The sequence below is a fragment of the Dermacentor albipictus genome, chromosome 3, assembly GCF_038994185.2.
Source record: "Dermacentor albipictus isolate Rhodes 1998 colony chromosome 3, USDA_Dalb.pri_finalv2, whole genome shotgun sequence".
Classification (NCBI taxonomy): Eukaryota; Metazoa; Arthropoda; class Arachnida; order Ixodida; family Ixodidae; genus Dermacentor; species Dermacentor albipictus.
In genome coordinates, this window is record NC_091823.1 from 182136090 (window position 1) to 182161562 (window position 25473).

The window sequence follows — 25473 nt, forward strand, 5'->3', positions numbered from 1 at the left end:
GCTTTACAGCATGTGGATGTCAACGAAATGGGACGATAGTTTACAATCCTTAGGTGATCACTGTTCTTGTGGACTGCAATGAGACGAGCCACACGCCAGTCATCAGGTAAAGTCGCTGTGCTCATAGATAAAGAAAAGACAGCTGTTAAGACGTGTGCAACACTCTCGGCGTAATGGCAAAGAAAAGAATTTGGTATGCCATCCGGTCCCCCAGAAGAATTTTCTTTAACATTGTACTTGTAACATTGTAACTTGTACATCCGCTGACGGTGATGAAATGGGGAAAACTTCAATCCATTTAAAGACTGCATCGATTGCAATTAAAAAATAAGAATTCCGGTAAGGTCCTGCATAGTCCACATGGATCCTTCATCAAGCTCTCTTTGGGAATGGCCACGGCATCATAGGCACTGGTCTCAATGGTCTCTGTTGTTGGCAGGCGAAGCACTTTCAAGAGGGTAATTTCAATTCAATTCAATTCAGTCTTTATTTTTCTCTTGGACAGAGAAGGAGACAGGACTAAAAGCTCGTAAGCTTGACAGAGGTCCTGCCCCCTTTATCAACTTGGCAGTACAGAGGCAGAGATTTTCAATTTTCCAAATAAACACTGAAACAAAATAACAAAACACGTTGTAAAAACAGCGCTATGCATTGCAGCACAAACATAGGTATTAGAAAAATAAGTGGTCATGGGGAAACGAAAAAAGAAATGATAACAGGTATAGGTTTAAACTGAGTGCAACATTACGTAATCTTGCTAAGAAAAAATCGCTTAATAACATCACTCGAATGCTGAAAGGGGTCAAACAATTCTTTGTTTAATTTATTTAATAATACTGGGACAGTATAACAGAGACTGCTCTGTATAATATGCCCTAGGCGTCGGCACTAACCAAATTTCTTTATGTCTAGTCTGCAGGATATGCGTGTTTTTCTCAAGTTTTGCCAGATAACTAATGTAATGTTCATCACTGTGTGAAGAGCGTTTATAGATCATTAAAAGTCTATAATTGTATAAACTATAGATTGGCAGGATTTACGAATGCATTCAGCGTTTTGTGCCAAGGATAGCTTTAAAACGCAACTTTCGTAACCCATGGATAAGTCGAGATACGCTGCAGTCGCAGTGAAAACGGAAACATCTAAAGAAGAGAGCGAGAATGACAAACAGGTCTGATTTGAAACTAATGGTCGAGCAGATATCGGAGGACATGTAGAATAAGATTGCGCTTAAGAAAAATTATTTCGATACAACACTGCTATCCATTATTAAAATGTTACTCAAAAAATTCTGGTGGTTGGTGAGCCCGAAGTCTCGCTCTAATGATGGTTGTATAGTTGATGGTGGTTGCGTGCAGGGGGTTGCAGGGGCTTTCACGGCATTCAATAAGAATTTCAAAGATGTATTCACACAAGTTGACCACTGTATTCCGCCTTTTGAAGTGTCCGTACCTCCTACGCCTGATGTCGTAATAAGTGAACATGGCATCTTAAATCTGCTGTTGAACCTTCAGGTGAAAAAAAATCTTCTGGACCAGACAATATCCCAAATGCTTTCTTGAAACGTTATGCTGAATGGTGTGCAAAATACTTGCATGTTCCGTACACTAGAACATTAAATGAAGCTCTACTACATGACGATTGATGGGATGCCAGAATCAAGCCTTTGCATAAATCTGGTGACAAAACACTTTCAGAATTACCGTGCAATTTTGCTAACCTCAACAGCTTGTAAAATCTTAGAACATATTATTCACAAACATATGAGTGCTTTTATTGGGGAACATAAGCTACTTACCTGTATGCAGCTTGGCTTTAGGTGAGGATTTTCAACTAATACTCAACTTGTCAAAATCATTCATGACTTTGCAGCAGCCGTAAATGAGGGTAAATAAGTAGACGTAATTTTCATGGATTTCCGTAAGATATTCGATGAAGTCTCACATAAGAAATTGCTCTATGAACTAAGCTACATTCTGCAAAATAACAGACTACTCGCCTGGATAAGGGGTTATTTGACGTACTGATGTCGGTTTGTAACACTAAATTCAGCCAGTTCAAATAATGTTCCCGTTGATTCTGGCATCCTCCAAGATCAGTTCTTGGTCTGCTTCTGTTTTTACTTTATATAAATGACATTGTGGATCAGATTTGTGTGGGTATTAGGCTATACGCTGATGACTGTGTCCTGTACGAAAAAATTCCCTCTGTTGATGATCAATTTAGACTGAATGATGCTTTTAAAAACATAGTAGCATGGTGCAATGAATGGCAAATGGAAATTAATATGATAAAAAGCTGTCTTTATGAGGATATCATTAAAAAACCCTTTATTGTACAACTACAATGCTGAAAGCATAATGCTTTCTGTGATAACCAAATATAAATACCTTGGCTTCTGGATTACTAACACTCTCTCGTGGAACAAACATGTTGACATTGTCACAGCGAACTGCCTCCGACAAGCTATTTTTCCTAAGATGCCCTCTAAAATTTGCTATACCTCCTGTGCGTTTTCTTGCTTACAATGCCATCCTTTGACCAATGTTAGAATATGCGATTGTCACAAGGGATCCCTTTACTAAAAGAAAATTATAAACTAGAAAAAGTTCAAAAAAGAGCAGTACGATTCATATATAATTCGTATGGCCACACTTCAGTTACAGAGCTCCTCGAGATAAGTGGATTGCCATCAATGACACAAAGGAGCCGAACATGCCATTTCAAATTTTTATTTCAGCTCATAAAAGGGCACTACAACATTGATACATCATGCTTTATCATTTTTTCGACTGGTTATGCTACACGTCATCGACACTCACAGACATTAACACTGTCAACTACTAAAAAGAATTGCTTCAAATTTTCCCTTTTTCTTAGAAACAATGTTGAGTGGAATAATCTTACTGATGTCATTGTAACCCAATGCTCATTTCCATTATTTGAGTCGCACCTATGTTTATGTAGCGAGCGATCTACTGTTTGATTTACTATTTTCTTGCCTGCCTTTTGTGTGTGATTCAGTTACTGCTTGCTTTTGTATGTAGCGAGTGACCTATGTTATGTATTGCTGTATTTTGTGCTTAGATTTATTAATTTCACTCTGTATCCACCCTGCTAAAGTCCTGCAGTATCAATAAATAAATAGAATACGTACTGTGTCCCGTCACAATTGCCCCTTTCCTCGCTCATTAAGCTTCACCGCAATACTTCACCTATGCGTCACCGCGTCATGTTGTGTGCTGAGGCGAAGCTGACTTTAAGGAACAGCTTCGAAGCCCATCGCGAGGATTACAGAGGCGGAGTCGGTGCCATTATTGACAGCGGTGAGTTCTTCCAATGAAAAACACCGTACGCAACGACAAGAACCCTAATAGCGAATGTTAATCAATTTGGCCCGTGTCCACTATGTGTATGGTTACATTTGTAATGTTTTATGTTATTGACGCATGCGCAGCAGGAGTTGACTGACGATGACTCTCCTTCCCTTTCTTCTTTTACTCTTTATGCCCATTGCGAATTGTATATACAGTCGAACCTTGATATAACGAACCTCAATTTAACAAAATTTTCGAAATAACACGCTTTTTATTTTTCCCAATCTCTGCCCCATTGAAAACCATGTATTTTATTTCGCGATTTAATGAGGTCACTTTATACTGTGCTTCCGATTTAACGAAGTCCTCGCGCATCGCACGCACGTACCAGGAGCCTCCTTGACTGGCAGATGAAAACTTTAGCTGCGCCTACAGCGATTTGCATGCGCCCTTTAATGCTCAATTTCCCCGGCACGCTTCAATACGTGGAGCAGAACGTGCCGCTGCACCGTCTATCATGTACGTATGAAACCCGCAGTGGACGTGCTCATGTAGTGCTAGCCAGAGTGCTTCAGAAGTTCCGGAACGCGTGACGCTATGACGTCAGCGGCCTGTTGGAATGGGAAAGCGTCAACCGGAAGTAAGTTTACGAACAGCGGTCGTTGGGCACGTTTTCTCAGTTGGTTACCGTATTTACACGATGGTAAGTCGACCACTGTCTTTAAATTTGAAAGTCTGAAGTTGGGGGGTCGACTTATAATTGAAACCAAAACATGGCCCCGCTAAAAAGGCGAGACGAACGGGAGCTACAATGTAGTTACTATTTTATGTTTGCTCTATAGCCCTACCAGTATCTTTTCGCTATCCCGCGTGTTTGTTCGCTTTTTGGAAGGGTTTTTCAACATTTTTGAGTTTCACAGTGCATGCAACACTCATCGGGGGGTGTCGATAGTTGATGGAAGCGCCGCTGTTCCCATTTGCGGCGGCACCCTCAGAATGGCGGCGCTTGCGGGGAGTATGGGTAGTTATGGAAGAGCAGACACCGCTCGCGGGTTTCTTTTTCTGTTGAAAGGCTTTGGCATTAGTTTGACGCGTTCCACTTCACTGCCGGCTACGTGCTACTTCTATGCTTCCCCAGTCGTCATGAGTGCTCCAGGCCCACTAATCGTTCGGCACTCGTTCACAGCAGCGTTCAAGAGGGCTGCCATCTTTTACGCCGAAGAAACAAATCACAAAGGGCTGGTGCGAGAGCGGCGACTGCAGCGAAGCGAAATTTTCACCTGTGACGCGTGCCGAAGTGGACGCTTTTCGGAGCTGTAGGCTAAGCTTGTGGCGTCCGTCGCTGAAATGCGCGATTGGTCCCTGCCAGTGAAGTGCGGCATGGTCATGAAACAAGCCCGGACCTTCGCCTTAATTTTAAGGCCCTGCTCCGCCGCCAGTACAATGACGGTGACGAAAGTATGGCGTACACAACAGATGTTGACTCGTGGCAGCTGCTCTGCGCTCTGTGATATTAAAAAGCGGCAGATGAAGCTGACGGAGTTCTTCGCTTCCACCTGAGTTGCATAGAATTGCTCTGCGGGAAGTTAAATAAAATATTCCAGTGTTCATGAATCAACGTCGTCATTGCTTTACTGAGCGCGGTGTCATCCGATGGTAAGTAGTGGCCTCATAGATCCACCAAGTTAATACTACTTCCAATTTTCTTCGAAAGAATATTCAAGTTGATAGCTCTGGTATGTGCATAATTTTTTTTTCTTTACGCCATGGGTTGCCATGCCTTCGTGAAAGAATTTTTTTTTTTTTTTAGTGATGACAAATCATGATGATGATGGCACTGATGGCCACATCTAGTGGCAGCTATGAGTGCTAGGCGCGGCGCTTGCTGCAGACCTGCTCTTCACCATACGCGTAATGGAGAAAAATGCGTTCGTACCCGCTGGCTACCGGGCATCACACTCATGGTTGTGTTATTAGTTCCGGGGTTTATTGGTTATCTTTGTAATTTTGCTATCTGCAAAGTGCCATACGCCAGGAGTGTTCGAAGAACCTGCATCATTATTTGGACTGCTGAAACATGCGAACCTTGACTTAGCGAAACTCACGATCTAACGAAATTTTCGGCTGCAAATTGGACTTCGTTATATCGAGGTTCGACTGCATTTCCGCAGGCTTCAATAAAGGCTTTGTTGGCAGTCAGCGCTCGTCCTGTATCCTCCCTTGACCGTGTTTTTTGGTGCTGTTTTAAATATGAATGATCCGTACGAACTAGCTCGCACCCAAACCCTTCCGAGTCTTCAGTTGGCCCACCGCTTCACTTCGGACGATCGGAATCGTCAAAAATCAAAACGCGATGCTCGCAACTCGACTCCAGCTTTTCTACTGGGAACCCTCGTTTAAAAGACATGTTTCTTGCTGCAAGTTAAACTTGCAGCAGAAAACATGTCTTTAGCAAGCACCAACTAGGCCAACAAGCAGTTGCAACCCTAGTTTGGTTTTCCGTACCTACATGTACACCAGGACTCGTTTCAAAACTTTTCTAAATACGATGGACCATACCGCCTTCTGCAATGAACTTCTCCTGTCAACTACCTCATAGAGCCATTCACACCGCCGTCTGACATGCGTCGTCATAACCGTGAAGTCGTCCACGTCCAGCGGCTCAAGCCCTGTCATGATACTGTGCCCCCTCTTCAGACTAAGTTGCCAGGATGGCTCCTTTTCCCGGTGAGGCCATTGTAATGAACAATGCATGGATGTAGACAGCAGGATTGCCAACAGCATCGTGTGCTGCAGATTCTCGAGCTTAGAGACTGTGCTCGGTGAAGCGCTCTACCCGTCATCGTTCCGTCGTGTAATAAACCTCCTTTATACAATATTAATTCTAAGAACCATAATAGCGGGCCATGCGTGGGGGTGCTGGAAAAGGATGTGATGATCGCTATGTTGATGGGACCTCACAACTCGGGCAAATCCTTTAAGATAGGCAGTTGTAGCTAAATCTTAAAGGCATAACACAGCAATCAAGGCAAGGCCTCAGAGATTACTGTCTAGCATGTAATCTTTGAGGCCGTACTAGATGTCTCATCGAAGTTGCCAGAGGAGATAATGGCGACACAGTTTGCGTGCTCTACAGCCACGGACGGAGTCCGGGTAATCAAATGTAGAGCTGGCGGCTGTCCAAAATATTGGTCATCTTTAACACTAAGTTTATGGGGTCATTGGCGGTCCTGCGAAGCTGTCCGTATTACCGAGCATGTCTGAATTATTGTCATCCGATTTATTGGTCAGCGACTGTATTTGCAAAAAATGTGTGGGACAGTTTCTTCAACTTTGCATTAATGGGGTAGCGATACACATCTGCTTTGGAAAGCTGACAAGTGTAACTAACGCTTGAACCCTACAAAGTTGGAACATAAATTATTATAATGATTAAATGTCTTAACTTAGAAAATTACGCACTTTTGTGCGGATACAAGGCATTAAACTTTTCATGCGACAGAGATTTTTCTGGGTTACTCACTAAATAATGCTTGTGCAATAATACCGGACCTTCTAATATCGCCTTCTTATCTTTCTTTACATTGCCAATATTGTTACTGCACGCCAGAGTTAGATGAATGCACGATATTATACAGGCATAAGAATGAAGTGTCTTATGGTAGAGACATGGCATATCTATAGTGGTGGAAGCGTGTGCATGAGTCAGCCTTCGATTACTTTTCATAAGGAAGATATTAAGTGCCTTAACAGTTATCTCTCACGTAGACCGGCACATGTACCCGACTGACACGTGCTGATGCCATTCCACAGCTTGCGCAAATGAGTTTTTCCTTCTTTCTTTTTTCGCTTTAGTGCTCCCTTCAGCTGATAGTCGGCGTTCCTGTTGCCCACTTCTCTACTCTTGTGTCCTGTCTGCATGCCCCACCTCTTTTTTGCATAATGAATCCTTACCAACTAGTTCAGCTTTCTGTCATTCTAAGAAATAGGGTGACTTGCATCTTGTGTGGTGTTTGAAAAACCCTTTGCTCGTCAAGGCAAATTGTTGCCTGCCTGAGGGTCCCCAGGTTGCAGCATGCATAGCCTTCATTGCAAATATGCAGTAACCCCTGCTTGCCTTCAATGGAGATGTACAGTGAATAAGGGGAAAATCAGACATCCACCCGTTCGTAGCAATTGCTACAAAGGAAACCCGTACGGGTTCCTCGAAAGGAAAGCCTCATAGTTGAAGAAAATATTGTCCTGGTCCGTGACTCGAACCCGGGACCACCACCTTTCCGGGGCAGCCGCTCTACCATCTGAGCTAACCAGGCAGCTAGCAGATGGCAGGGCGAAGTCGAATTTGTCGACAACACGAAGCAATGGCAAGAGTTTGACGTAGTAGTTCTGCGGAAACCCGCAAGGTGGAGAGAAGTAATGAATAAAGGGAAAATCAGACATCCACCCATTCGTAGCACTTGCTACAATGTACAGTGAGTATCTCTCATTAGAGTAAGCATTAGTGCCAGGGATTTGTTTCACACAAGGAAAAGCAGCTGCAGAGTGTCAAGGTATCATCTGATCCACTCCAAATTTCGGCCTGAGCCATCACATCACTGTGTGTGGAGATTGGCACAGATGCTGTTACTTCAGTGTTGGGGGTATTTTCAACAAAGCTTTGCACGACGTTGCCTCGTGTCACCTGTGTTCGCTCTGCTGGTGGAACATGAATGGACTTGGGAGAAACTCATTATACAGTTTGGCTACTTTATAGTACCACTCAAAGGTGGAAGAATACATTTGACTTGAGCTATGTGTGAAAGGAGTAATGAAAATGAACAAGATTTCTGCATAATTTTAGATACATCATAGAGACACGGAACAATATAGATTTATAAGGGCTCAGGATGGAGATAATACGTGAAACAAACATGGGCGAGATGCCAGAGACACCCACTAGCACGAACTTTCAAGTAAGTTTATTTCCATGATGCTGAATGCACATGGGCAGTAATTTGATTATATTGATGAATGACAAAAATAAAATTAGTTTAAAAGTTTGCGGTAATCTATACCTCTGCCCTTTTGCTCATGTGTTGTGCACATTGTCTTCATCCTAAGTATAGATAAACAATGCCGAATTTGTTTAACAGAATGTACAGGTGTAGCCATTGCTAGCGGGAATACGGGAGCTTGTGGCATTGCTTTCCAGAGTGCCACTACCGGCGCCTCAAGAAACCTTGGCTGACTGACCATAGCAGACAACTCGCCGGGTTTTTCGCCAGTAATTTTCATCGTGCCTGTGCAGCAAGAGTTCATGAGGTGCCGGTGGTGGGGCTTTCCGCCGAACGATGCCACTACTCTCGTGTTCCCACTAGCAGTGGCCGCGCCTGTACCTCTCCATGTTGATCTGCACAAAAAAAGTTGCCAAGTGTAAAGAACTGGGGGTCTCTTTACAGTGCAAATTGCTGACCCCCACAGGTTTGAGCTTAGTGGGGCTGTCAATTCCAGTAAACTGGTAAACGCGTGCAATCCAAGGTCTGTGCCTAAATAAACAAACACAGTAGCACTCTGCTATTGTGCTTATTTATTATAAATAAACACAGTAGTAGAGTGCCAAGTCGAGTCACTGCCCTGGGTGACTCTTGTTCCAAAGTGAATAGGTGTCAAGCAAGAGCAGATGTTGTCCATCCCTTTTTTTATGTGTTCTGTTATGACACGTTGATCAGGGTTTTCTCATCTTACAGCCGTCGCCAAAGAGGCGGCGTGTGATCTCGGACAGCAGCTCTGAGGATGAGTTCCAGCCCGGTAAAGATGAGGACGAAAGCGATTCGGACTCGGCCAGCAGTGGCGTGGATGAGAACACTATCTCGGACCTTGAACCCGAGTCACCCGAAAAGGTGAGCCACCATTTGTGTAATGTCCGAGAAAGTGCACTAAAAGCTTCCTCTTACACATTGCAAATAGTGCTTATGCAAGCCTTGCATTATGCAAGATTCCCGGAAAGGGAGAGACCAAATTGCAACGCAACTGACAGGAGTGTTTCATATCAGAAAGGAAGAATCTGGTTGTGTTAGTGGTACATCTGTCACTTCCTATTCTTTAGAAATTTGCTTGTCCAGAGGTAGAAGCAAAATCCAAGTAAGTCGCAATTATACTGTAGTGTGTATTATACATGCGTCTGCAACCGTCATCAAACAGTTTGCAATTCTCAACACATTGTTTGTGTTACATATTGTAGAATAATGTATAGCAAATGTCAACACCAACTTGCTCAAGAACTAATTTTGTTAAGCATAATGATGCATAATTTGAATGGGGCATAACTTGAACAACAAAATCGACCTTTCACCCAATCACTTTATTGGTGAAACTAGCTTACCGTATAGTGCGGAATATAGGTCGAGGTTTTTTCCAAAAAATATTACTAAAAGGTCACCTCTCGACTTATATACCGGCCCTTGGCACAACATGAATAGTCGTCTGGCAACATGTAGGAGCGCAGACCTTTTGGCATCCACATCGTTATCGCCCCCTTGGTGTCCAACGCCGAAAGAGGCTTTCCGGCGGGATGTTGTCGTTCGCGTGGATGAAAAGGGCTATATGGACGAGGCCCTCATGCTCAATCGGATTAAGACCATCTATAATCGGCGACCCGGCGCACTCCTGCGGTGTCCGAGCATGCTCGTCTTGGATGCCTTTCACGGGCACTTGACCGCAGGTGTGAAGCAGGCACTCCGCGACGGAACTCGCCGTCATTCCGGGAGGCATGACCTCAACACTTAAGCCACTGGACGTTGTGCTCAACAAGCCCTTTAAAGACCGTGTCCGTGAACAATATAATCAGTGGATGGCCGGCGACAACCCGACGACCCCAACCGGCCGGCTGCGCAGGCCGCCTCTCGCCACTGTGACCACATGGGTGTCGCAGGCTTGGCGCTCGCTGCCCGACGATATGGTGGTGCGGGCATTCAAGAAGTGTTGCATTAGCAACTCCTTGGACGGCACCGAGGATGACATGTTGTGGGAGGCAGCCAGCAAAAAACAGTCGTCTTCGGACGAGAGTTCAGACAGCTCAGACCAATGAGCAGGTGACGAGTCTGGCAGCACCACTAAATAAAACAAAGTTTTGTGCCTTATAATTTTTATGTTGATTTTTTTGCTTCAATATAAGGGGGTCGATCTATATTCCGCCTCAACCTATATTCCGCATTATACGGTAGTTTCGCACGAGGCAGTCCAGCATTTTCTTCTGCTTGGGCAATTTTGCTGCCTGTGACGCACACACTTTTCCACATTGTCTAAAGCGTCGGAGCAGCTGAGGCCGCAACCTTCGGCATTCGCGCAGAAGCACCGGAATAGCGCGGGCACACCAATCACTTCGGAGGATGTGGACAAAGGACCGTCGTTGCTTTCCTCATTGTGCCCACTTTCACTTGCGCTCGGTACGATGTCGGCAATGTAGTCTTCGTTTTTGAGCTCTCCCGAGGTCGTGACACCATCATTTGCACCCACAAACTCGTCCACCGTTGATTCGTCAACAGCTTCCGGAAATTCTGACAGCTTGCTCTGAACTTTGGCAACATCGGCAATGGCTTCGTCGCATTCATCAGAATTTAGTCATCACCGAGCACGCGAAAGTCGGCACGGCTGAAGCAATTTCGAATTACCCATTCGCACACGGCCGTGCGTATGCTCCGGGCACCACAGGCAAGTTGTTTGGTCGCAAGTGTGGCCACTTTAGCCGTTATCTCCCCCTTCAAGATCGTGGTCAGAGTGCTCCTCGGAATCTCGTGCGCTGCGGGGACATCAGACTTCTCACCGTGTTCAATCCTATTTATGATTTCGAGCTTCACGACGAAAGGCGAATGCTGCCGCTTCATCACGGCAACACTGCGAGAGAAGGCCTACAAGGCGCACACACAATGAACCAGGAAAGCAGTGAGACAACTCGCACTTCCGCCATCTTGCACGACGCGGGCACAAAAACCTCTGATTGGCTGTCTGAGCAAGCGGGGGGGGGGGGGGGGGGGAGGAGGTGTCGGCGGCTTGTCCGAGGCACCCGGGTTGCTGCCGGGTTTTCCCGCCACCGTGAGGGAAAGCCAACTTCCAGGGGCACTTTCTGCCGCTTGACGTTCGATATATCGGGAGTCGCTGCATTTTTTGTTCGATGTAAGCGTAATTTTTGCTAATATATACTCATGGTAACTATACCGTGCCCAGAAATTGTTCGATATATAGAATAATTCGATGTAAACGGGTTCGATATAGTCGGATTCGACTGTAGCTTGGGTTTTTCGACCACCGATATATCTTTCATAGAACTCAATGTATAGGCGGACGGTTTATTGCGTAGGTGCGCGAAGCAGAATACCGGTTATAGCGCGGTTCCTTTAAGCGCACGACCATGAAATCGGCGCACAGAGCACAACCTTTTCTCAGAGGCATTGAGCACAGCCCGCATAGCTGTACGGTATCCGGGCTTGTAAACGCGAAGAAGGGGGAGCGTGGGCGCGCTCGTGGAGACCAGCGGCAAAAAGCGAAACAAAAAGGAGGAGAAGGGTGGGAGACTTTAGAGGTCGAGTGTTTTCGTCACTATAGCAGTGTCCAATCAGGGTGCGCGGAGTGCAGGGTACAAGGGATAGCGAGAACAACGCACTCCTTTTTTTTTTTTTTCAGTCTCTGTTGCATTTGGTGTGTGCATTTCGTGTCGTAGTTGTCCTCTGTGCACGTGCATTGTGGGGCTTTTGTCACCATGGCATCTGTGGCATCTTCAAGCGGTTTGAGAAAGAGGCATGCCTTATCGCTGGAGACGAAGGAGTGCGTTATAAAGGACTTAGAAAATGGGCTGAAGAAGGTGTCGGTGGTGGCCAAATATGGCATTTCCGACAACCGTGTCGACCGTATACAAGAACAAAGACAAATTGCGGCAGCAACTGCAAAGATTTGTCTTCCCTGTCACGGAAGAGAATATGTACATCGAAGTACGAAGACGACGCAGCGCTCTTCAGATGGTTTCGTGAAGTTAGTGCTCAGAGCATACCAGTGAGTGGCCCCATGAGCCAACTAAAAGCAAAGTCCCTTGGTGCTCTTTTAGGCCACTATGAATTCAACCCACTTAATGGATGGATCCGGCGATTCAAGGATTGCCATGGCATCAGCTGCAAAGTGGTGTGCAATGAAAGCGGTGATGTCAAATGATGAGACCATCGAAGTCTGGCTTCGCTTAAATTTGGAAACCATGCTGTCCACTTATACAGACAGAGACGTATACAATGCTGACAAAACTGGCATGTTTTGTAACGTTCTGCCCAACCGCACTCATGCGCTGAGAGGCGAAGCCTGCTCTGGCCGCAAGGCCTCAAAAGAGCACATAACTGTGTTGTTCTTCGCTAACATGGATGGAAGTGACAAGCACCGCCTGTTTGTCATTGGAAAATCAGTGAGGCCACGTTGCTTTAAAAAGTGAAAGTGCTTGCCAGTTACATACAAATCCAACAAAAAGCGTGGATGAAGCAAGATATGTTCACAAGCTGGCTTTGCAAGTTCAATGATGACATGGTGGCAGAGAAGCGGCAGGTCGTGCTCATTCTCGACAATAGCACAGCCCACAACATCAAGCCAAAGTTGACTGCAACCAAGTTAAAGTTTCTGCCAGCCAGCACGACTGCAAAATGTCAGCCGCTCGACCAGGGTGTCATCGCAACCGTAAAGGCACGTCACAAAAAACGCATCTGCGAAAGAGTTTTGCTGAGCATGGAGCAGCAGCAGAGCCTGAATGTGAATTTAAGGGGTGCGATTTTTATGGTTGCCGCTTTGTGGTGGCAGGTAAAAGCCACTACAATAAGCAAGTGCTTCAACAAAGTAGGCTTCGTGCGCAATCCAGAGGCTCTTGACTCTGATGAATCGAGCGACAATGTTGCCGATGAGACGGTCAACACGACGACCTGTGGTCGGGCCTCGTTGAAAGCAAGTTTGTTTCCGTCACAGACCCCTTCCAAGAATATGTCGATGCCGGTGAGTCTGAGCTTCCTGTCTGCGAGGAAGCGAGCATGAATGATGCAATCGTCGCAGCGGTGCTTGGTAGCCCGGAGCTTGCAACCAAAGACGAGTCGGACGACAATGTCGACCCGACGCCAGACCCAGATGTCCTGTGCAAAGACGCTTTGGAATACCTCAGCAAAGTGCCTGTACTGCGCGAAGAACAGTTTGAATGAGAAAGCGCTTGAGTGCTTTAGCCCTGTAGGTGATGAAATTGTTCGAAGCGCCGTTAAAAAAATCTCAAGACGAAAATAACAGCGTTCTTCCGCTGATGCCGCACTTGTCAGGAGAACTTGGTTTCTGTGCTGTGTTGCGATTGTGTTGCATGTGTGTGTGAGTGAAATATGTAATAAATTGTGTTTGAAAGGTGGGTGGTCTGTTTGGCATAGGCAAAAGCCGAAAAAGGCATGCTTTGGTTATAGCGCAGATTTTTAGAACACCCGTGACTTATGTTATAAGCGGTCCACACTGTACTACAGCACATGCTGGATCGCGAGGGAAAAATAACCCCGTGCCTTCTACAATACTGAGCGTCGTCTGCTTTTTAACTTCATTGCAAGGGACAAAAGTTTAAAGAGCAGCTCTGCATGGCTTTTGTGCTAGTGTACATGTACACGACGCATTTACTACTCGTTTTCCAAGCTTAAAATGAAGCGGTTGCTATTTAACATGTACATAAAAAAACAACTATGCATTTATCGAAACCATTACAAACTTGGGACGAGAAGACGATCGAGGTAGGAAAGGTACAAAAATGCTTCATTCGGGGTTTTAAATAAATACTGTTAATCTTAAATAACGCAAGATTTATATTTATCTGATTTTGTGTTTTCATAAACTTATTTTCAAGAATGTGATAGTTTTTTTTTGTTGTTCCTTCTCACGTTTTTTAAATTTATTATTTGCAAGCCTGCAGTCTCCCCAGTTGGCGTAGCGTAGTGTCAGCGATGCTCGCTTCAATTTTTCGTCACTGGATCACAGCTCAGAATAAACGCACATGGCACAAATAATGCATCATAAGCTCTCAATAACAAACAGAACTCCTCCCACCGAACATACGAGCCCAGATCTCTGTGTCCCCAATCCCTAAAAACATGAGCAAGAAATACCACAGACAACGGCGCCTTGCACGGGCCAGGACACTCGAACGCAGGTTCGGTAGAAATCCGGAGGTTTATTACACGGACGCGTGCAAACAGGATAGCAAAACTTTCACTGTGGTAGCCACAAACGCACAAACTACTATTTCCGCAACAGTCAGAACAGGGTCGGTGGCCACAGCAGAGGCTACTGCGGTGGCTCTGGCTATACGTGACGCTGAAAATAGAGCACGTTCTGCGGTAATACTAACCGACTCGCAGTCGGCATGTCGCCTTTTCATGGCAGGCACCCTGCCCAAACTCACCATCAAAATCCTAGGAAGAAATCTCACGGAACACCACGCTATTACGTGGTGTCCGGCGCACGCCGGAGTGACGGGTAACGAGAGGGCGGACCGCCTCGCTCGAGAATATGGCATCCGAGCGACGGAACGCACTCTCGTAGAATCCCCGATCACAGCAAAAGATATCTTAGAGGCACAGAGACGAGGAAGGCAACAATATAGCTTTCCGGACACAACCTTGGACTCAGCGCAAATGCGGGACTGGCGCCGACTACAAACCCGTACATACCCACACCTACTCCTACTACACCACATACACCCCACCCGGTATCCCAACACTTGCCCTTGGTGCGGAGGGCGGCCGTCTCTTGACCATATCACATGGTTGTGCCAGAGTCGGCCACAAGAAATCCAATCACCCCTTGTGGGGCAAAACTCCAACAGTAGGCAGTGGGAGGTGTGGCTAGCCAGCACGGTGCGGGAGGACCAATTGGCCCTTCTCGACCAAGCCCGGCATGCCGCGATCGCCAGTGGGGCCCTGGACTGAGGGACCCACCCACTGGACCTGAATGTGATTTTTTTTTTTTTAAATAAAAGTTTTATACTACTATACTACTATTTCCGGCATGATAGACCACCACAAATAGTTTTGGAACTCACTCTGACGTGGGGCAGAGGGACATGACCGACGCAATTCGGCCCAATTCAAAGCGTGGGCAGCCATCTTCTCTGTCAGCAGGGTCACTGGCCGTCCGGCTCGTGACGCCAGTCTAGAGAATGCGCTCATTGGTGGAGGCTCGTGTGCATCCACCTTAGAGGAGTAAACGCCCATTTTTTCTTAAGTTGTACCCGACTATAGGTCACGATATACGCTTTTCTCGGTCATTTCTCGACGTATTCCACAACCTTTGCATTGGCACTTTATTGAATAAGGTAATAAATGTTAGTTCATTAAAATTAAATATTACTTTCTTGTTCACAATGAAAAAAAAAAAACTTGACTAGCATTAACATAAGCCTATTACCATAGAGTGGGTGCTGTTCATGGAAAGCCCTCGCATATTTTTTTTCTTAAACTTCGCACGTTTCGTAATTTAATGGGAGTTTCTGAGAAACCTGTACAGATTTCCTTTGTAGTTTTGTGTTACAGTCAGGTGGATGACTGTTTTTTCCTGTCATGAATTTTACTCACCTTGTGAGCTTCTGTGGAACTGATCTGCCATAATCTAATAGAGTGAGATCTCATTAAGGGGGGACATGAGGATCAAAGCTAACTTTTTTATTTACCATCCGTTTTGATGAAATTTTGCACAGGTGTTAGTAATATCACATAAACAAAACTGTGAAAATATGGCTGCAATATCTGAAGTGCTTTCTTGTTTACAAAAATTTTCTGCTTTCATTTTTACAAAATGCCTGCACACCTGTAAGTTGACGCAAGAGTTCAAGCAAACATTGATAGCACTCCTATATTTATTCTCCACACAGTGACATTCCCATAATTTCTTTATATTCTCATTCTTTGGCAGCTACTCCAGTTGCACGAAAATCTCGAACGTGAAAACAAAAGATAAATTATTGAAGCAACCGTTTTGAAAACAAAACATGTCAAAGTATGCAGTGATGCACAATGAGTGTAACAAAACAAACGGTGTAAAAATATTCATAATGGTGGCTGAGGTATTGGCTTTGCAAGTTGGCCTTGGTGGTAGAAACAAGTGTTGAGAAAAAGGTGTTCGAAGTTTTGGGCCATGTTTATTAGACTAGAAACCACCGGCCTAGTAGTTGCAGGTGTCAGGTTGATCTCTTGGTTTCTTCTGCGAGGAAGCGAGCATGGATGATGCGATCGTCGCAGCGGTGCGTGGTAGCCCGGAGCGTGCAACCAAAGACGAGTGCGTGCCTTCACTTACTTTTTGTGCCCTCTTCTTGCGTGAGGCATCTTTCTCCGCTGCTCGACGGAGTCTATGTCCTGCAGTTTTCACGCCAAGCAAGATGCAAATTTCTGTGCAGGCTCGAAGGGTGCCACTGTTGAAGCGACACACTGCCTCACTTGCAGCTGTCTCTACAGTGATCAGGGAAGCATTTTTATCCTTCGGCCTGAGTGACCAAATCACGGAGTGCAGGCTTTCTGCTGTGCAGGCTTTCTGCTGCAAGCCATTGTAAAATTCAGGGTACGTTCGATTCGCCTGCACCACATGAACCAGTTCACGAGGTGCTGCACCCTGCCATTCGTTTCAGCAGTGCAGCAATCATGCCCGCAGAACTACGATGTTCGTTTCAAAAGGTGCAGGAAAGGTGCAGAGCTGGTTCATGATTTTGCTGCACCCGCTCCACTGTTGGTGCCGACTTGGTGCAGGCATACAGGTGCGGAGCAGCGACGCAGCAGACGATGCAGATGACGCAGCACACGGGCGCGAGCACCGTAAAAAGCCCGCTTACACACGTGTGATGTGTCTACACAACTGTAGTGTGTATTTATGCCCCAGAAATCAATCCTACCTGCAGTTCAGGACCTCTCAAACTTGCGCACTCCATGCACATTAGTCTGACATAGCATAACGTCTACACTGCATCTGCACCTTCGCATTCGTTTCGAGTGTTTCGCTGGGCCTGCACCTCCGGAATTGAGCTGCACAGTTTCTGAACTTCTCGTGAACCGCCGTGAACTGGTTCACAGTGGTGCAGGCGAATCGAACAGATCCTCAATTACAGCCCCTACACCAATGGCGCTACCGTGATCCCGGATCATCCATGTGCCATCATAAATGACTGTGATGTTCTTATGGAGTGTTGGCTCCATTTCGGTGCAGACTCTTTTCACAGCTGCAACAGCATCAGCGCACACGTTTGTTGCAGATTTGCTTGCAGCAGGCCTGAATTTAGCTTTCAGGTTCCCCTGAAATGTCATTTGATGAAGCCCCCTGCACAAAACATTCATCACAGACCAAAGGTCTGTAAGGGCAGTGACACCCTTCCCTATGCTCTTGATTGCTTGCACGGACCTCAGGTTCACCTCAAAGGCCTGGCTTCCTTCTCTTGGTGAAGACCACAGTGCTTCCAAAGCACTGCATGCTAAGCAGTGTAAAACAATCTTCACAGCAAGGCCAAGGCTGGTTTCCAACCACTATCCCTGGCCGGAAGCACTGATGGCACTGTGTTTAATGAGAAGTGCATTAACTGTGGCGACTTACACAAGCAAAAACTCGCTCGAGTCTGTCGCCACCGAGCATGCTCCTATAGCCATCAACCCTATCTTCTGTTCGGTTGCCGGCACAGAACCAAGTGACGCGCGGATAGTGGCAGTGGTCATATTCAACTCCTCTGACAAGAGGAACTGTGGCTCAAGATGTGACTGTATGGTGCAACTATTATTGATGCACGGTTTGTCTTCACGGCTGGCAGACGCACGCGCTTGGTCCGCACTTTCGTTGTTCATCTCGGCGACGGCGGTGGCACAATCGGGGTATGTCGCGGAGCATTCACGGGACGTCGCAGGCGCGGAAGCATCCGAAAAGGCCGTTACAAGTTCAGTATCATCCCCACTGGAACTCAAGGCTGTAACAGCCCGCGAACTGCCCGGCAATGCGTCAACAGTCTCTCTTGCAAGTTCGTGTGCCGACACATCTCTGCTAGGACTACTTATCCTTCGGATGTTCGCTGGCTTGCGCTTGCGGCTGCAGAAGTGGTGCTTGGTCGCGAATTTTGTCGTCCACGTCCGCCCAGTCATGCTCGAAACCACAGAATGAAATGGAAAACTCAAATCCGAATAAAGCGATCAAGCTGCGGCGTACCTCGAATATCTAACGCATAAACAAAGGGGCAGTGGCCAGCGTGCAAAGAAATGCGAGAAGCAGACGCCGCAACAGCTCGCTTCTAGACATGGCCAATGGGACAGCTCGTAGAACGCACGTGACGAAGCAAGCCAATCGGCGGCCGTGACAAGCAGCTCCGCGATCTTCAGACTTCTAATTTTTTTTTTTTATGCTTGCTCTTCTCTCTATCAGAAAAGAAAAGAGAGGTGTCAAAAGGCGGAAGAGGCACCCTTTTCAACGGTACCAGCATGGCCGTGCTGCGTGCTGCCATTCCGGAGCTAGGGACGCCCAAAAACCGCGACTTTTCCACCGATTCTCACGAAATTTTTGCTGTATTGCCTTATGTATATCTTTATTTATAGTACTTAGCAGTCATTTTCAGCGGAAATACTTGGAGAAATTATAGAAAAGGGGTCAAAAATTTGAAATCTTCAACTTTCTAAAAATAGATTTTTGGTTCTTTTTCCAGAGTTGATCCCCGCGTTTCCCCTTAATACGAATACTACATTAACAAACTTTCCAGATTAACGACCTATTCATTAATCCCCTGCTGACTTCTTATGGCTTCCAATGTAAAAATACTTCGATACTACGAACTTCAGAATACTGAACTTTTCAGAATAACGATTGTTATTCAGTTTCCGTGTCATGTTAACAGCGCCTCAGTACTGTGAACTAATATTCCGAAATCTGGGGATTCTTGGATATTCGTGTATCCTTCAGGGCAGCTGAAACAGTAGGCTAGCAGACGACAAGGCACAGAAGGCAGATGTCGCACTGTATGGGTTCAGAAAATATGAGACGGCGCTTAATAAAAAAAAGTGCGAGAAAGAATTTTTTTTTTTTAAATCTATTGTGGAGGCGACGGCGCATCGCGTATTGCGAGCGCATGCTCTGCCCAGGCAAATGTCGCCTAGCAATGGAGGTGCATTACTTCCTTCTCTCTCCGCACACCTCTCTCCTGTGCACTTTTTTACGGCCATGCTTGCTATGTGCACGGAGAAGTGTAACCTCTGTATTTGCGGGAATGCCACACGGTCGCATTTTGCACTTTCCGGAAGGTGTTCTGTATGTGCGCTTGCGCTTCAGAATAGTTTGGGTGTCCTCTTCGAGTGAGACAATTGTGGTGTCCTCGGCAAAAATTGTAAAAAACAAATAACAAGAAATATTGTGCTTTGGAGGCAGCATGGAGCTTCTTTTTTAAAAGTAGTTTTCTCAGCGTCAGCATCTGGTTTGCGCGTGTCACTTATTATACGGTGCTTCGGTGGTGCGTACTGACAGAATCTATTGAAAATAGCAACAGCGTAGGCAGAGTGCCAACAACGTTTTTGTGGGTAGCTGAAATGTGGCAACTTACGAACTGATGGGTTGATGAGTGGAAGAGTTAATTTTGGGGCTCTCGCTATAACAACCTTTCAGAATAACGATGATTTTCGGCAGTCCCGCATGGTTTGTTATGTTGAGATTTGACTGCAGTGTTGTTTAAAGTCAAATAAGGAACACCTTTTCTTCATATGCCTGTATGTCACTCATTACCAAGGTGATCCAAAATGTGTATTTACTGCTCCAAAATGAACAATTCATGCTCCAAACCTGCTCCAATGTGCCAAATTTGCTGCTCCAAGAACTGCTCCAAGACTTCCTTGACTGCTTCCATCCCTGCCTACTGTCAGTCATGGCTTTAAGCAAGGAGCACGAGTGCAAAAAGTATCTTCAATATTTTTGTAATACCCTAGTGAAGTGGTGATGAGTATTTTGTTGATACCACAGAACAATGCAGAGTGCGAGTGGTAATTTAACATAGTGAAGAAGACGACACTGTTCCGTTCGTCAGTGTATGATAAGACGCCGAGAAATGTCCTCCTTGCAAAATGTAAAACAAAATTTGTTACAGTCGCTCACTATCTGAAGAATTTCTGAACACTAGCTGTTGTTCAGTATGTTCACCACTATCACTGCACTTTGAGTGTAACTTGCTTTTGTGGGCACAAGTTCGCCGAATAAAAGTTAGTTTCGTCATTCACAGATTAGCCTTTGTGTTATGCACCATCACTACTACGTGACATCTGGTGGAGGTGCTGTGTGTTCATGTACCGAATGCCCCCACAAACCCGCAGTCCAAGGCTGTAACGCGAGGACAACACCAATGTCGACGAGGACAAGCAAGGTAGCCGCGGGCTGCAAGGACTGCCTCAGGAGCACGTACTTTTGCCTGAAACGACCAGGAAGATTGTCGCCAAGTCAACCCCAATGGCAGCCCCAGCATACGCCATCGTGCTGCAGCAGCCCAGGGAGCCTCCGTTTGGCGATTCAACAGTTCAACATATAGGACAGCTATAGGACACCCGATAACACTGACTGTAATCTGCGCAGCAAGAATTACTGTTCATGACCGGACTTACTCTGCCACCTTTGTTATCATCCAACAGTGTTCACGAGATGTCATTCTTTGCATGGATTTCCTGAACCAACATGGCACAATCATCGACTTGAGGTCGAAGTTCATAACCCTGTCCACAGACCAAGTGATGCCGACGGAGAGGCGTTCCAGTCAGCCTGACTTGAGTGTGCTTGAGAACCAAGTCAGCATCCCACCTTGCTTCAGCATTGTCATTACCGTCGGCACTAAAACACCCGCAGACGAAGAAGGCGTCATCGAGGGCGATGGAAATGTTCTCTTCAATGGTGTAATTTGCGTCCCAAGCGGGGTTGCTCGATTGTATGAAGGAAAAGCGAGCCGTCGTCGTCGTCGTCGTCGTCGTCATCATCATCATCATCATCATCAACCTGGCTACACCCACTGCAGGGCAAAGGCCTCTCCCATACTTGTCCAACTACCCCTTCTCTTATACCCCTGTCACACTGGGTCTTTTAATGTCATTCGAACCGAATGGCATTAGCACCGAATGACATTATTCGGTTGCTACACAGCGATATTTAATGTAATTAGCACCGAATGACTTCCGCAATCGAATGAGTTCGAGAAACTCATTTGGCTTCGCACTCGGAGCGAATGTGTACTCTCAACCCCAGAAACAATGCAGAACAGGACACAGTATTTGCAAATTGAAAACCGTACTCGTACAGAAATATAATGTTTGCGTGTTTTAATGGTTTTGTTACTTTAAAGAGACAAAATATGTGCGGCAGGCTGTCGCAAAATGTTGTTACTCTCCAGTTCAGCAGCGTCTGGCCGCCGCCCATGCCGCCGGCACTCTGCTTGTCGGCCATAGAACGTCTAATCGTTTCCTCCGATTATTACGCCTTGCTCGTAATGCAAAAGTACGCAGCAACTAATCGCTTCACCTGCTGCAACTTAGTGTCGTCGTCCAGCGTCGCCATGTCAGCCATTTTGTTTGTTTTCAATTTATCGGCTACTCAGGTGGCTAAGCCTTGTTTTGGCTTATAGTGGCCACATAGTCTGAAATAGAATAACTTTCTTTATAGGCATTACTAAAATAATTTTTTTCAGTGAAGTGACGTCCCAAGATATATTTAAATATATGGATTGCTTATGCAAGCACTTTATACCTACCCTGTTCTACTTTAGTTGCCATGTTTTTTTTTTCGGAATGATCGCCATTGATATCGCCACCGAATGACATTAATTTTTCGAGTGTAGCACCTCCGCTGGCAAATGACATTCGTTGCACCGAATGCCGTTCGATTCGAATGACATTAAAACTGCCAGTCTGACAGGGGTATTAGAATGCAGTCCGTAACCCTCAATGACCGTCGGTTATCTTCCCTCCTAATTACATGCCCTGCCCATGCCCATTTCTTTGGCTTGATTTCAGCTAAGATGTCATTAACTCACGTTTGTTCCCTCACCCAATCTGCTCTTTTTATCCCTTAACGTTACACCCATTATTCTTCTTTCCATAGCTCGTTGTGTCGTCCTCAATTTAAGTAGAACCCTTTTCGTAAGCCTCCAGGTTTCTGCCCTGTAGGAGAGTACTGGTAAGACACACCGTTATACACTTTTCTCTTGAGGGATAATGGCAACCTGCTGTTCATGATCTGAGAATGCCTGCCAAACGCACCCCAGCCCATTCTTGTTCTTCTGATTATTTCAGTCTCATGATCCGGATCTGTGGTCACTACCTGCCCTAAGTAGATGTATTCCCTTACCACTTCCGGTGCCTCACTACCTATCGTAAACTGCTATTCTCTCCCGAGACTGCTAAACATTACTTTAGTGTTCTGTAGATAAATTTTTAGACCCACCCTTCTGCTTTGCCTGTCCAGTTCAGTGAGCATGCATTGCAATTGGTCCCCTGAGTTGCAAAGCAAGGTAATATCATCAGTGAATCACAAGTTACTTAGGTATTCTCCATTAACTATTATCCCCAATTCTTCCCAATCCAGGTTTCTGAATACCTCCTGCAAACACGCTGTGAATAGCATTGGAAAGATCGTATCTCCCTGCCTGATGCTTTTCTTTATTGGGATTTTGTTGCTTTCTTTATGGAGCACTACGGTGGCTGTGGGGCTGCTATAGATATCTTTCAGTATTTTTACATACGGCTCGTCTACACCCTGATTCTGTAATGCCTCCATGACTGCTGAGGTTTCGACAGAATCAAACGCTTTCTCGTAATCAATAAAAGCTATATATAAGGGTTGGTTATATTCCGCACATTTCTCTATTGATAGGGTGAAAATGGTCTATTGTTGAGTAGCTTTTATGAAATCCTGCTTGATCCTTTGGTTGACAGAAGTCTAAGGTGTTTCTGATTATATTTGCAATTATCTTAGTAAATATTTTGTAGGCAACAGACAGGAAGCTGATCGGTCTATAATTTTTCAAGTCTTTGACGTCCCCTTTCTAATGGATTAAGATTATGTTGGCGTTCTTCTAAGATTCCAGTATGCTAGACGTCATGAGGTATTGCATATACAGGGGGGCCAGTGTTTGACATAACTAATATTAGTAACTCTATAGCAATCCAATATCCACTGTTCCACATGTGAGTTCCCTACTGTCTGATCTGAAGCAGAACTGAAAAATTTTAAAGCATAAATTACAACATCTGTTCCTACCATTGTGTACTTTGCACACTCAGCTACAAATAAGCCACAGCAAGAACTATGGCTCTACCTGCCTTGAAGGCACAGATATCGCTGCTGCAAGTCAGCACAAATCAGCAAGTCAAAAATCGGTGTTTTGAGAAAACGAGAAAAAAAAAAATACATTCACTTTTAACCAAAAGGGTGGAAATAATCTTGCACTATTTTGCAGTGAAAGTAGCTAAAGCCACCAGGAATGTAGTCGCTCTGACTACGGCCACCCAAATGTGCCAAAAACATGGTATAGCGCCGTTCGCTGATTCCCGGTGGCTTGCATTGCGCGCGCGGCAAGGTTGCCGTTCTTCGGGTCGAGTTCCACGCCGACACGATATCGCCGCAGCACGCACACACGATAACGATCTTTATTGCGAGGCCATATTCCCGTTTGCTTTTGCCTACTGCGACGTTACTGCCCCACACATTGCGCTTGAGAAACTGTTAGTGCATTCACGGAGTCCTGCTGAAGATAGCGTTGACTGGTGCAGTTGCAGTGCTGTTTGTGCGAGTGAGCAAATTCAACTTCCGCTTTGTCCCTGGCGTTGATGCAAGAACTTGTTTTTTTTTAGCATTCATCTCCCTCTGCAGCAAATCCACACGCTGCAACATTGCAGTGTCACGCCGAACGCGGCCGCTGTCCAGAACACCCTCGCTAGTAGGCAAGCTGGCTAGGTCTACTTCGGCATCACTTGTGGTTGGCAGCGGACGATGCGGACGATTATCGATGTTCTCTGAAGGAATGGAACGCATTTGAATGTTATAAGCTGATCGCTTCGTCTTTTTGCTGGGGTTGTGCCTCCTGGCGAACTTTTCCTGTGGATCGGTGATCGTTGCGCATTCGTCACAAACCTACTAGACACGCCGTCGCGTCGCCTGCGGAATGGAGCAGACCACGGTTGAGCAGACGACAGGAACCTCTCGCAGTCAACCACAGCACGCATTTCTGATCACGTGCGCTAGTCGACGAATGGAATCGCGCATTTGGACTTTTTTTTCTTCGCAGATTTTAATGTCACCGGCGAGAGTACGGAGTCACTTTTGGCGGGAAATTGAGGAAGAAAGGCTCGTCTTTCCAACGAGACTAAGATGGCTGCGATCGCGTGCGTGGAAATAGAGCTAAACGCCGCGATAAAAAGGGTTGTTTTTGCACGGAATCCAGCTCACAGTGATGTTATAAATTGATATTGCGAGCAAAATTAAAGAAACAGTAGTTGTAGGTACTGAAAATGTTATTTTCAAAAAAATCGATTTGCGATTTTTTTCGCGTCAAGACCCATGTCCCCCCTTAATGCGTACATCTGATTCTTGCCTATTCCTAGTTTCTACTTCACTGTTTTGAGGCTTCCTCCGTTTCTGAGAGCATGCTCAATTCTATCCATATTATCTTTCCTTATGTCAGCTATCTTAGTTCTGCCAGTTCTATTCTAGCTGTAGGGTTAGAGGCTTTCATACATTGGCGTTTCTTGATCAGATCTTTCGTCTCCTGCGATAGCTTACTGGTATCCTGTCTAACGGAGTTGCCACCGACTTCTATTACACTCCTTAATGATGCCAATAAGGTTGTTGTACATGGCTTCAACACTGAAGTCCTATTTCTTAGTTTAAGCCCAATGCCTGTTCTGTAGCTTGATCCTGGAATTCCTCTATTTTCCCTCTTACTTATAACTCATTGATCGGCTTCTTATGTACCAGTTTCTTCCGTTCCCTCCTCAAGTCTAGACTAATTCGAGATCTTACCATCCTATGGTCACTGCAGCGCACCTTGACGAGCACGTCCACATCTTGTATGATGCCAGAGTTAGCGCAGAGTGTGAAGTCTATTTCATGTTGAGTCTCGCCATTCGGGTTCCTCCACGTCCACTTTCGGTTATCC

General features: G+C 45.7%; 1 protein-coding gene across 1 annotated transcript in view; it reads left to right on the plus strand.

Annotated features, from left to right (window-relative positions):
* The window catches only part of LOC135918083 (DNA mismatch repair protein Msh6-like), a 564077-nt gene that overhangs the window by 117829 nt on the left and 420775 nt on the right, over positions 1-25473 (plus strand). Inside the window, exon 5 of the mRNA XM_065451744.2 lies at positions 9044-9196. Coding sequence (XP_065307816.2) covers positions 9044-9196 — 153 coding nt within the window. The remainder of the gene's footprint in view (positions 1-9043; positions 9197-25473) is intronic.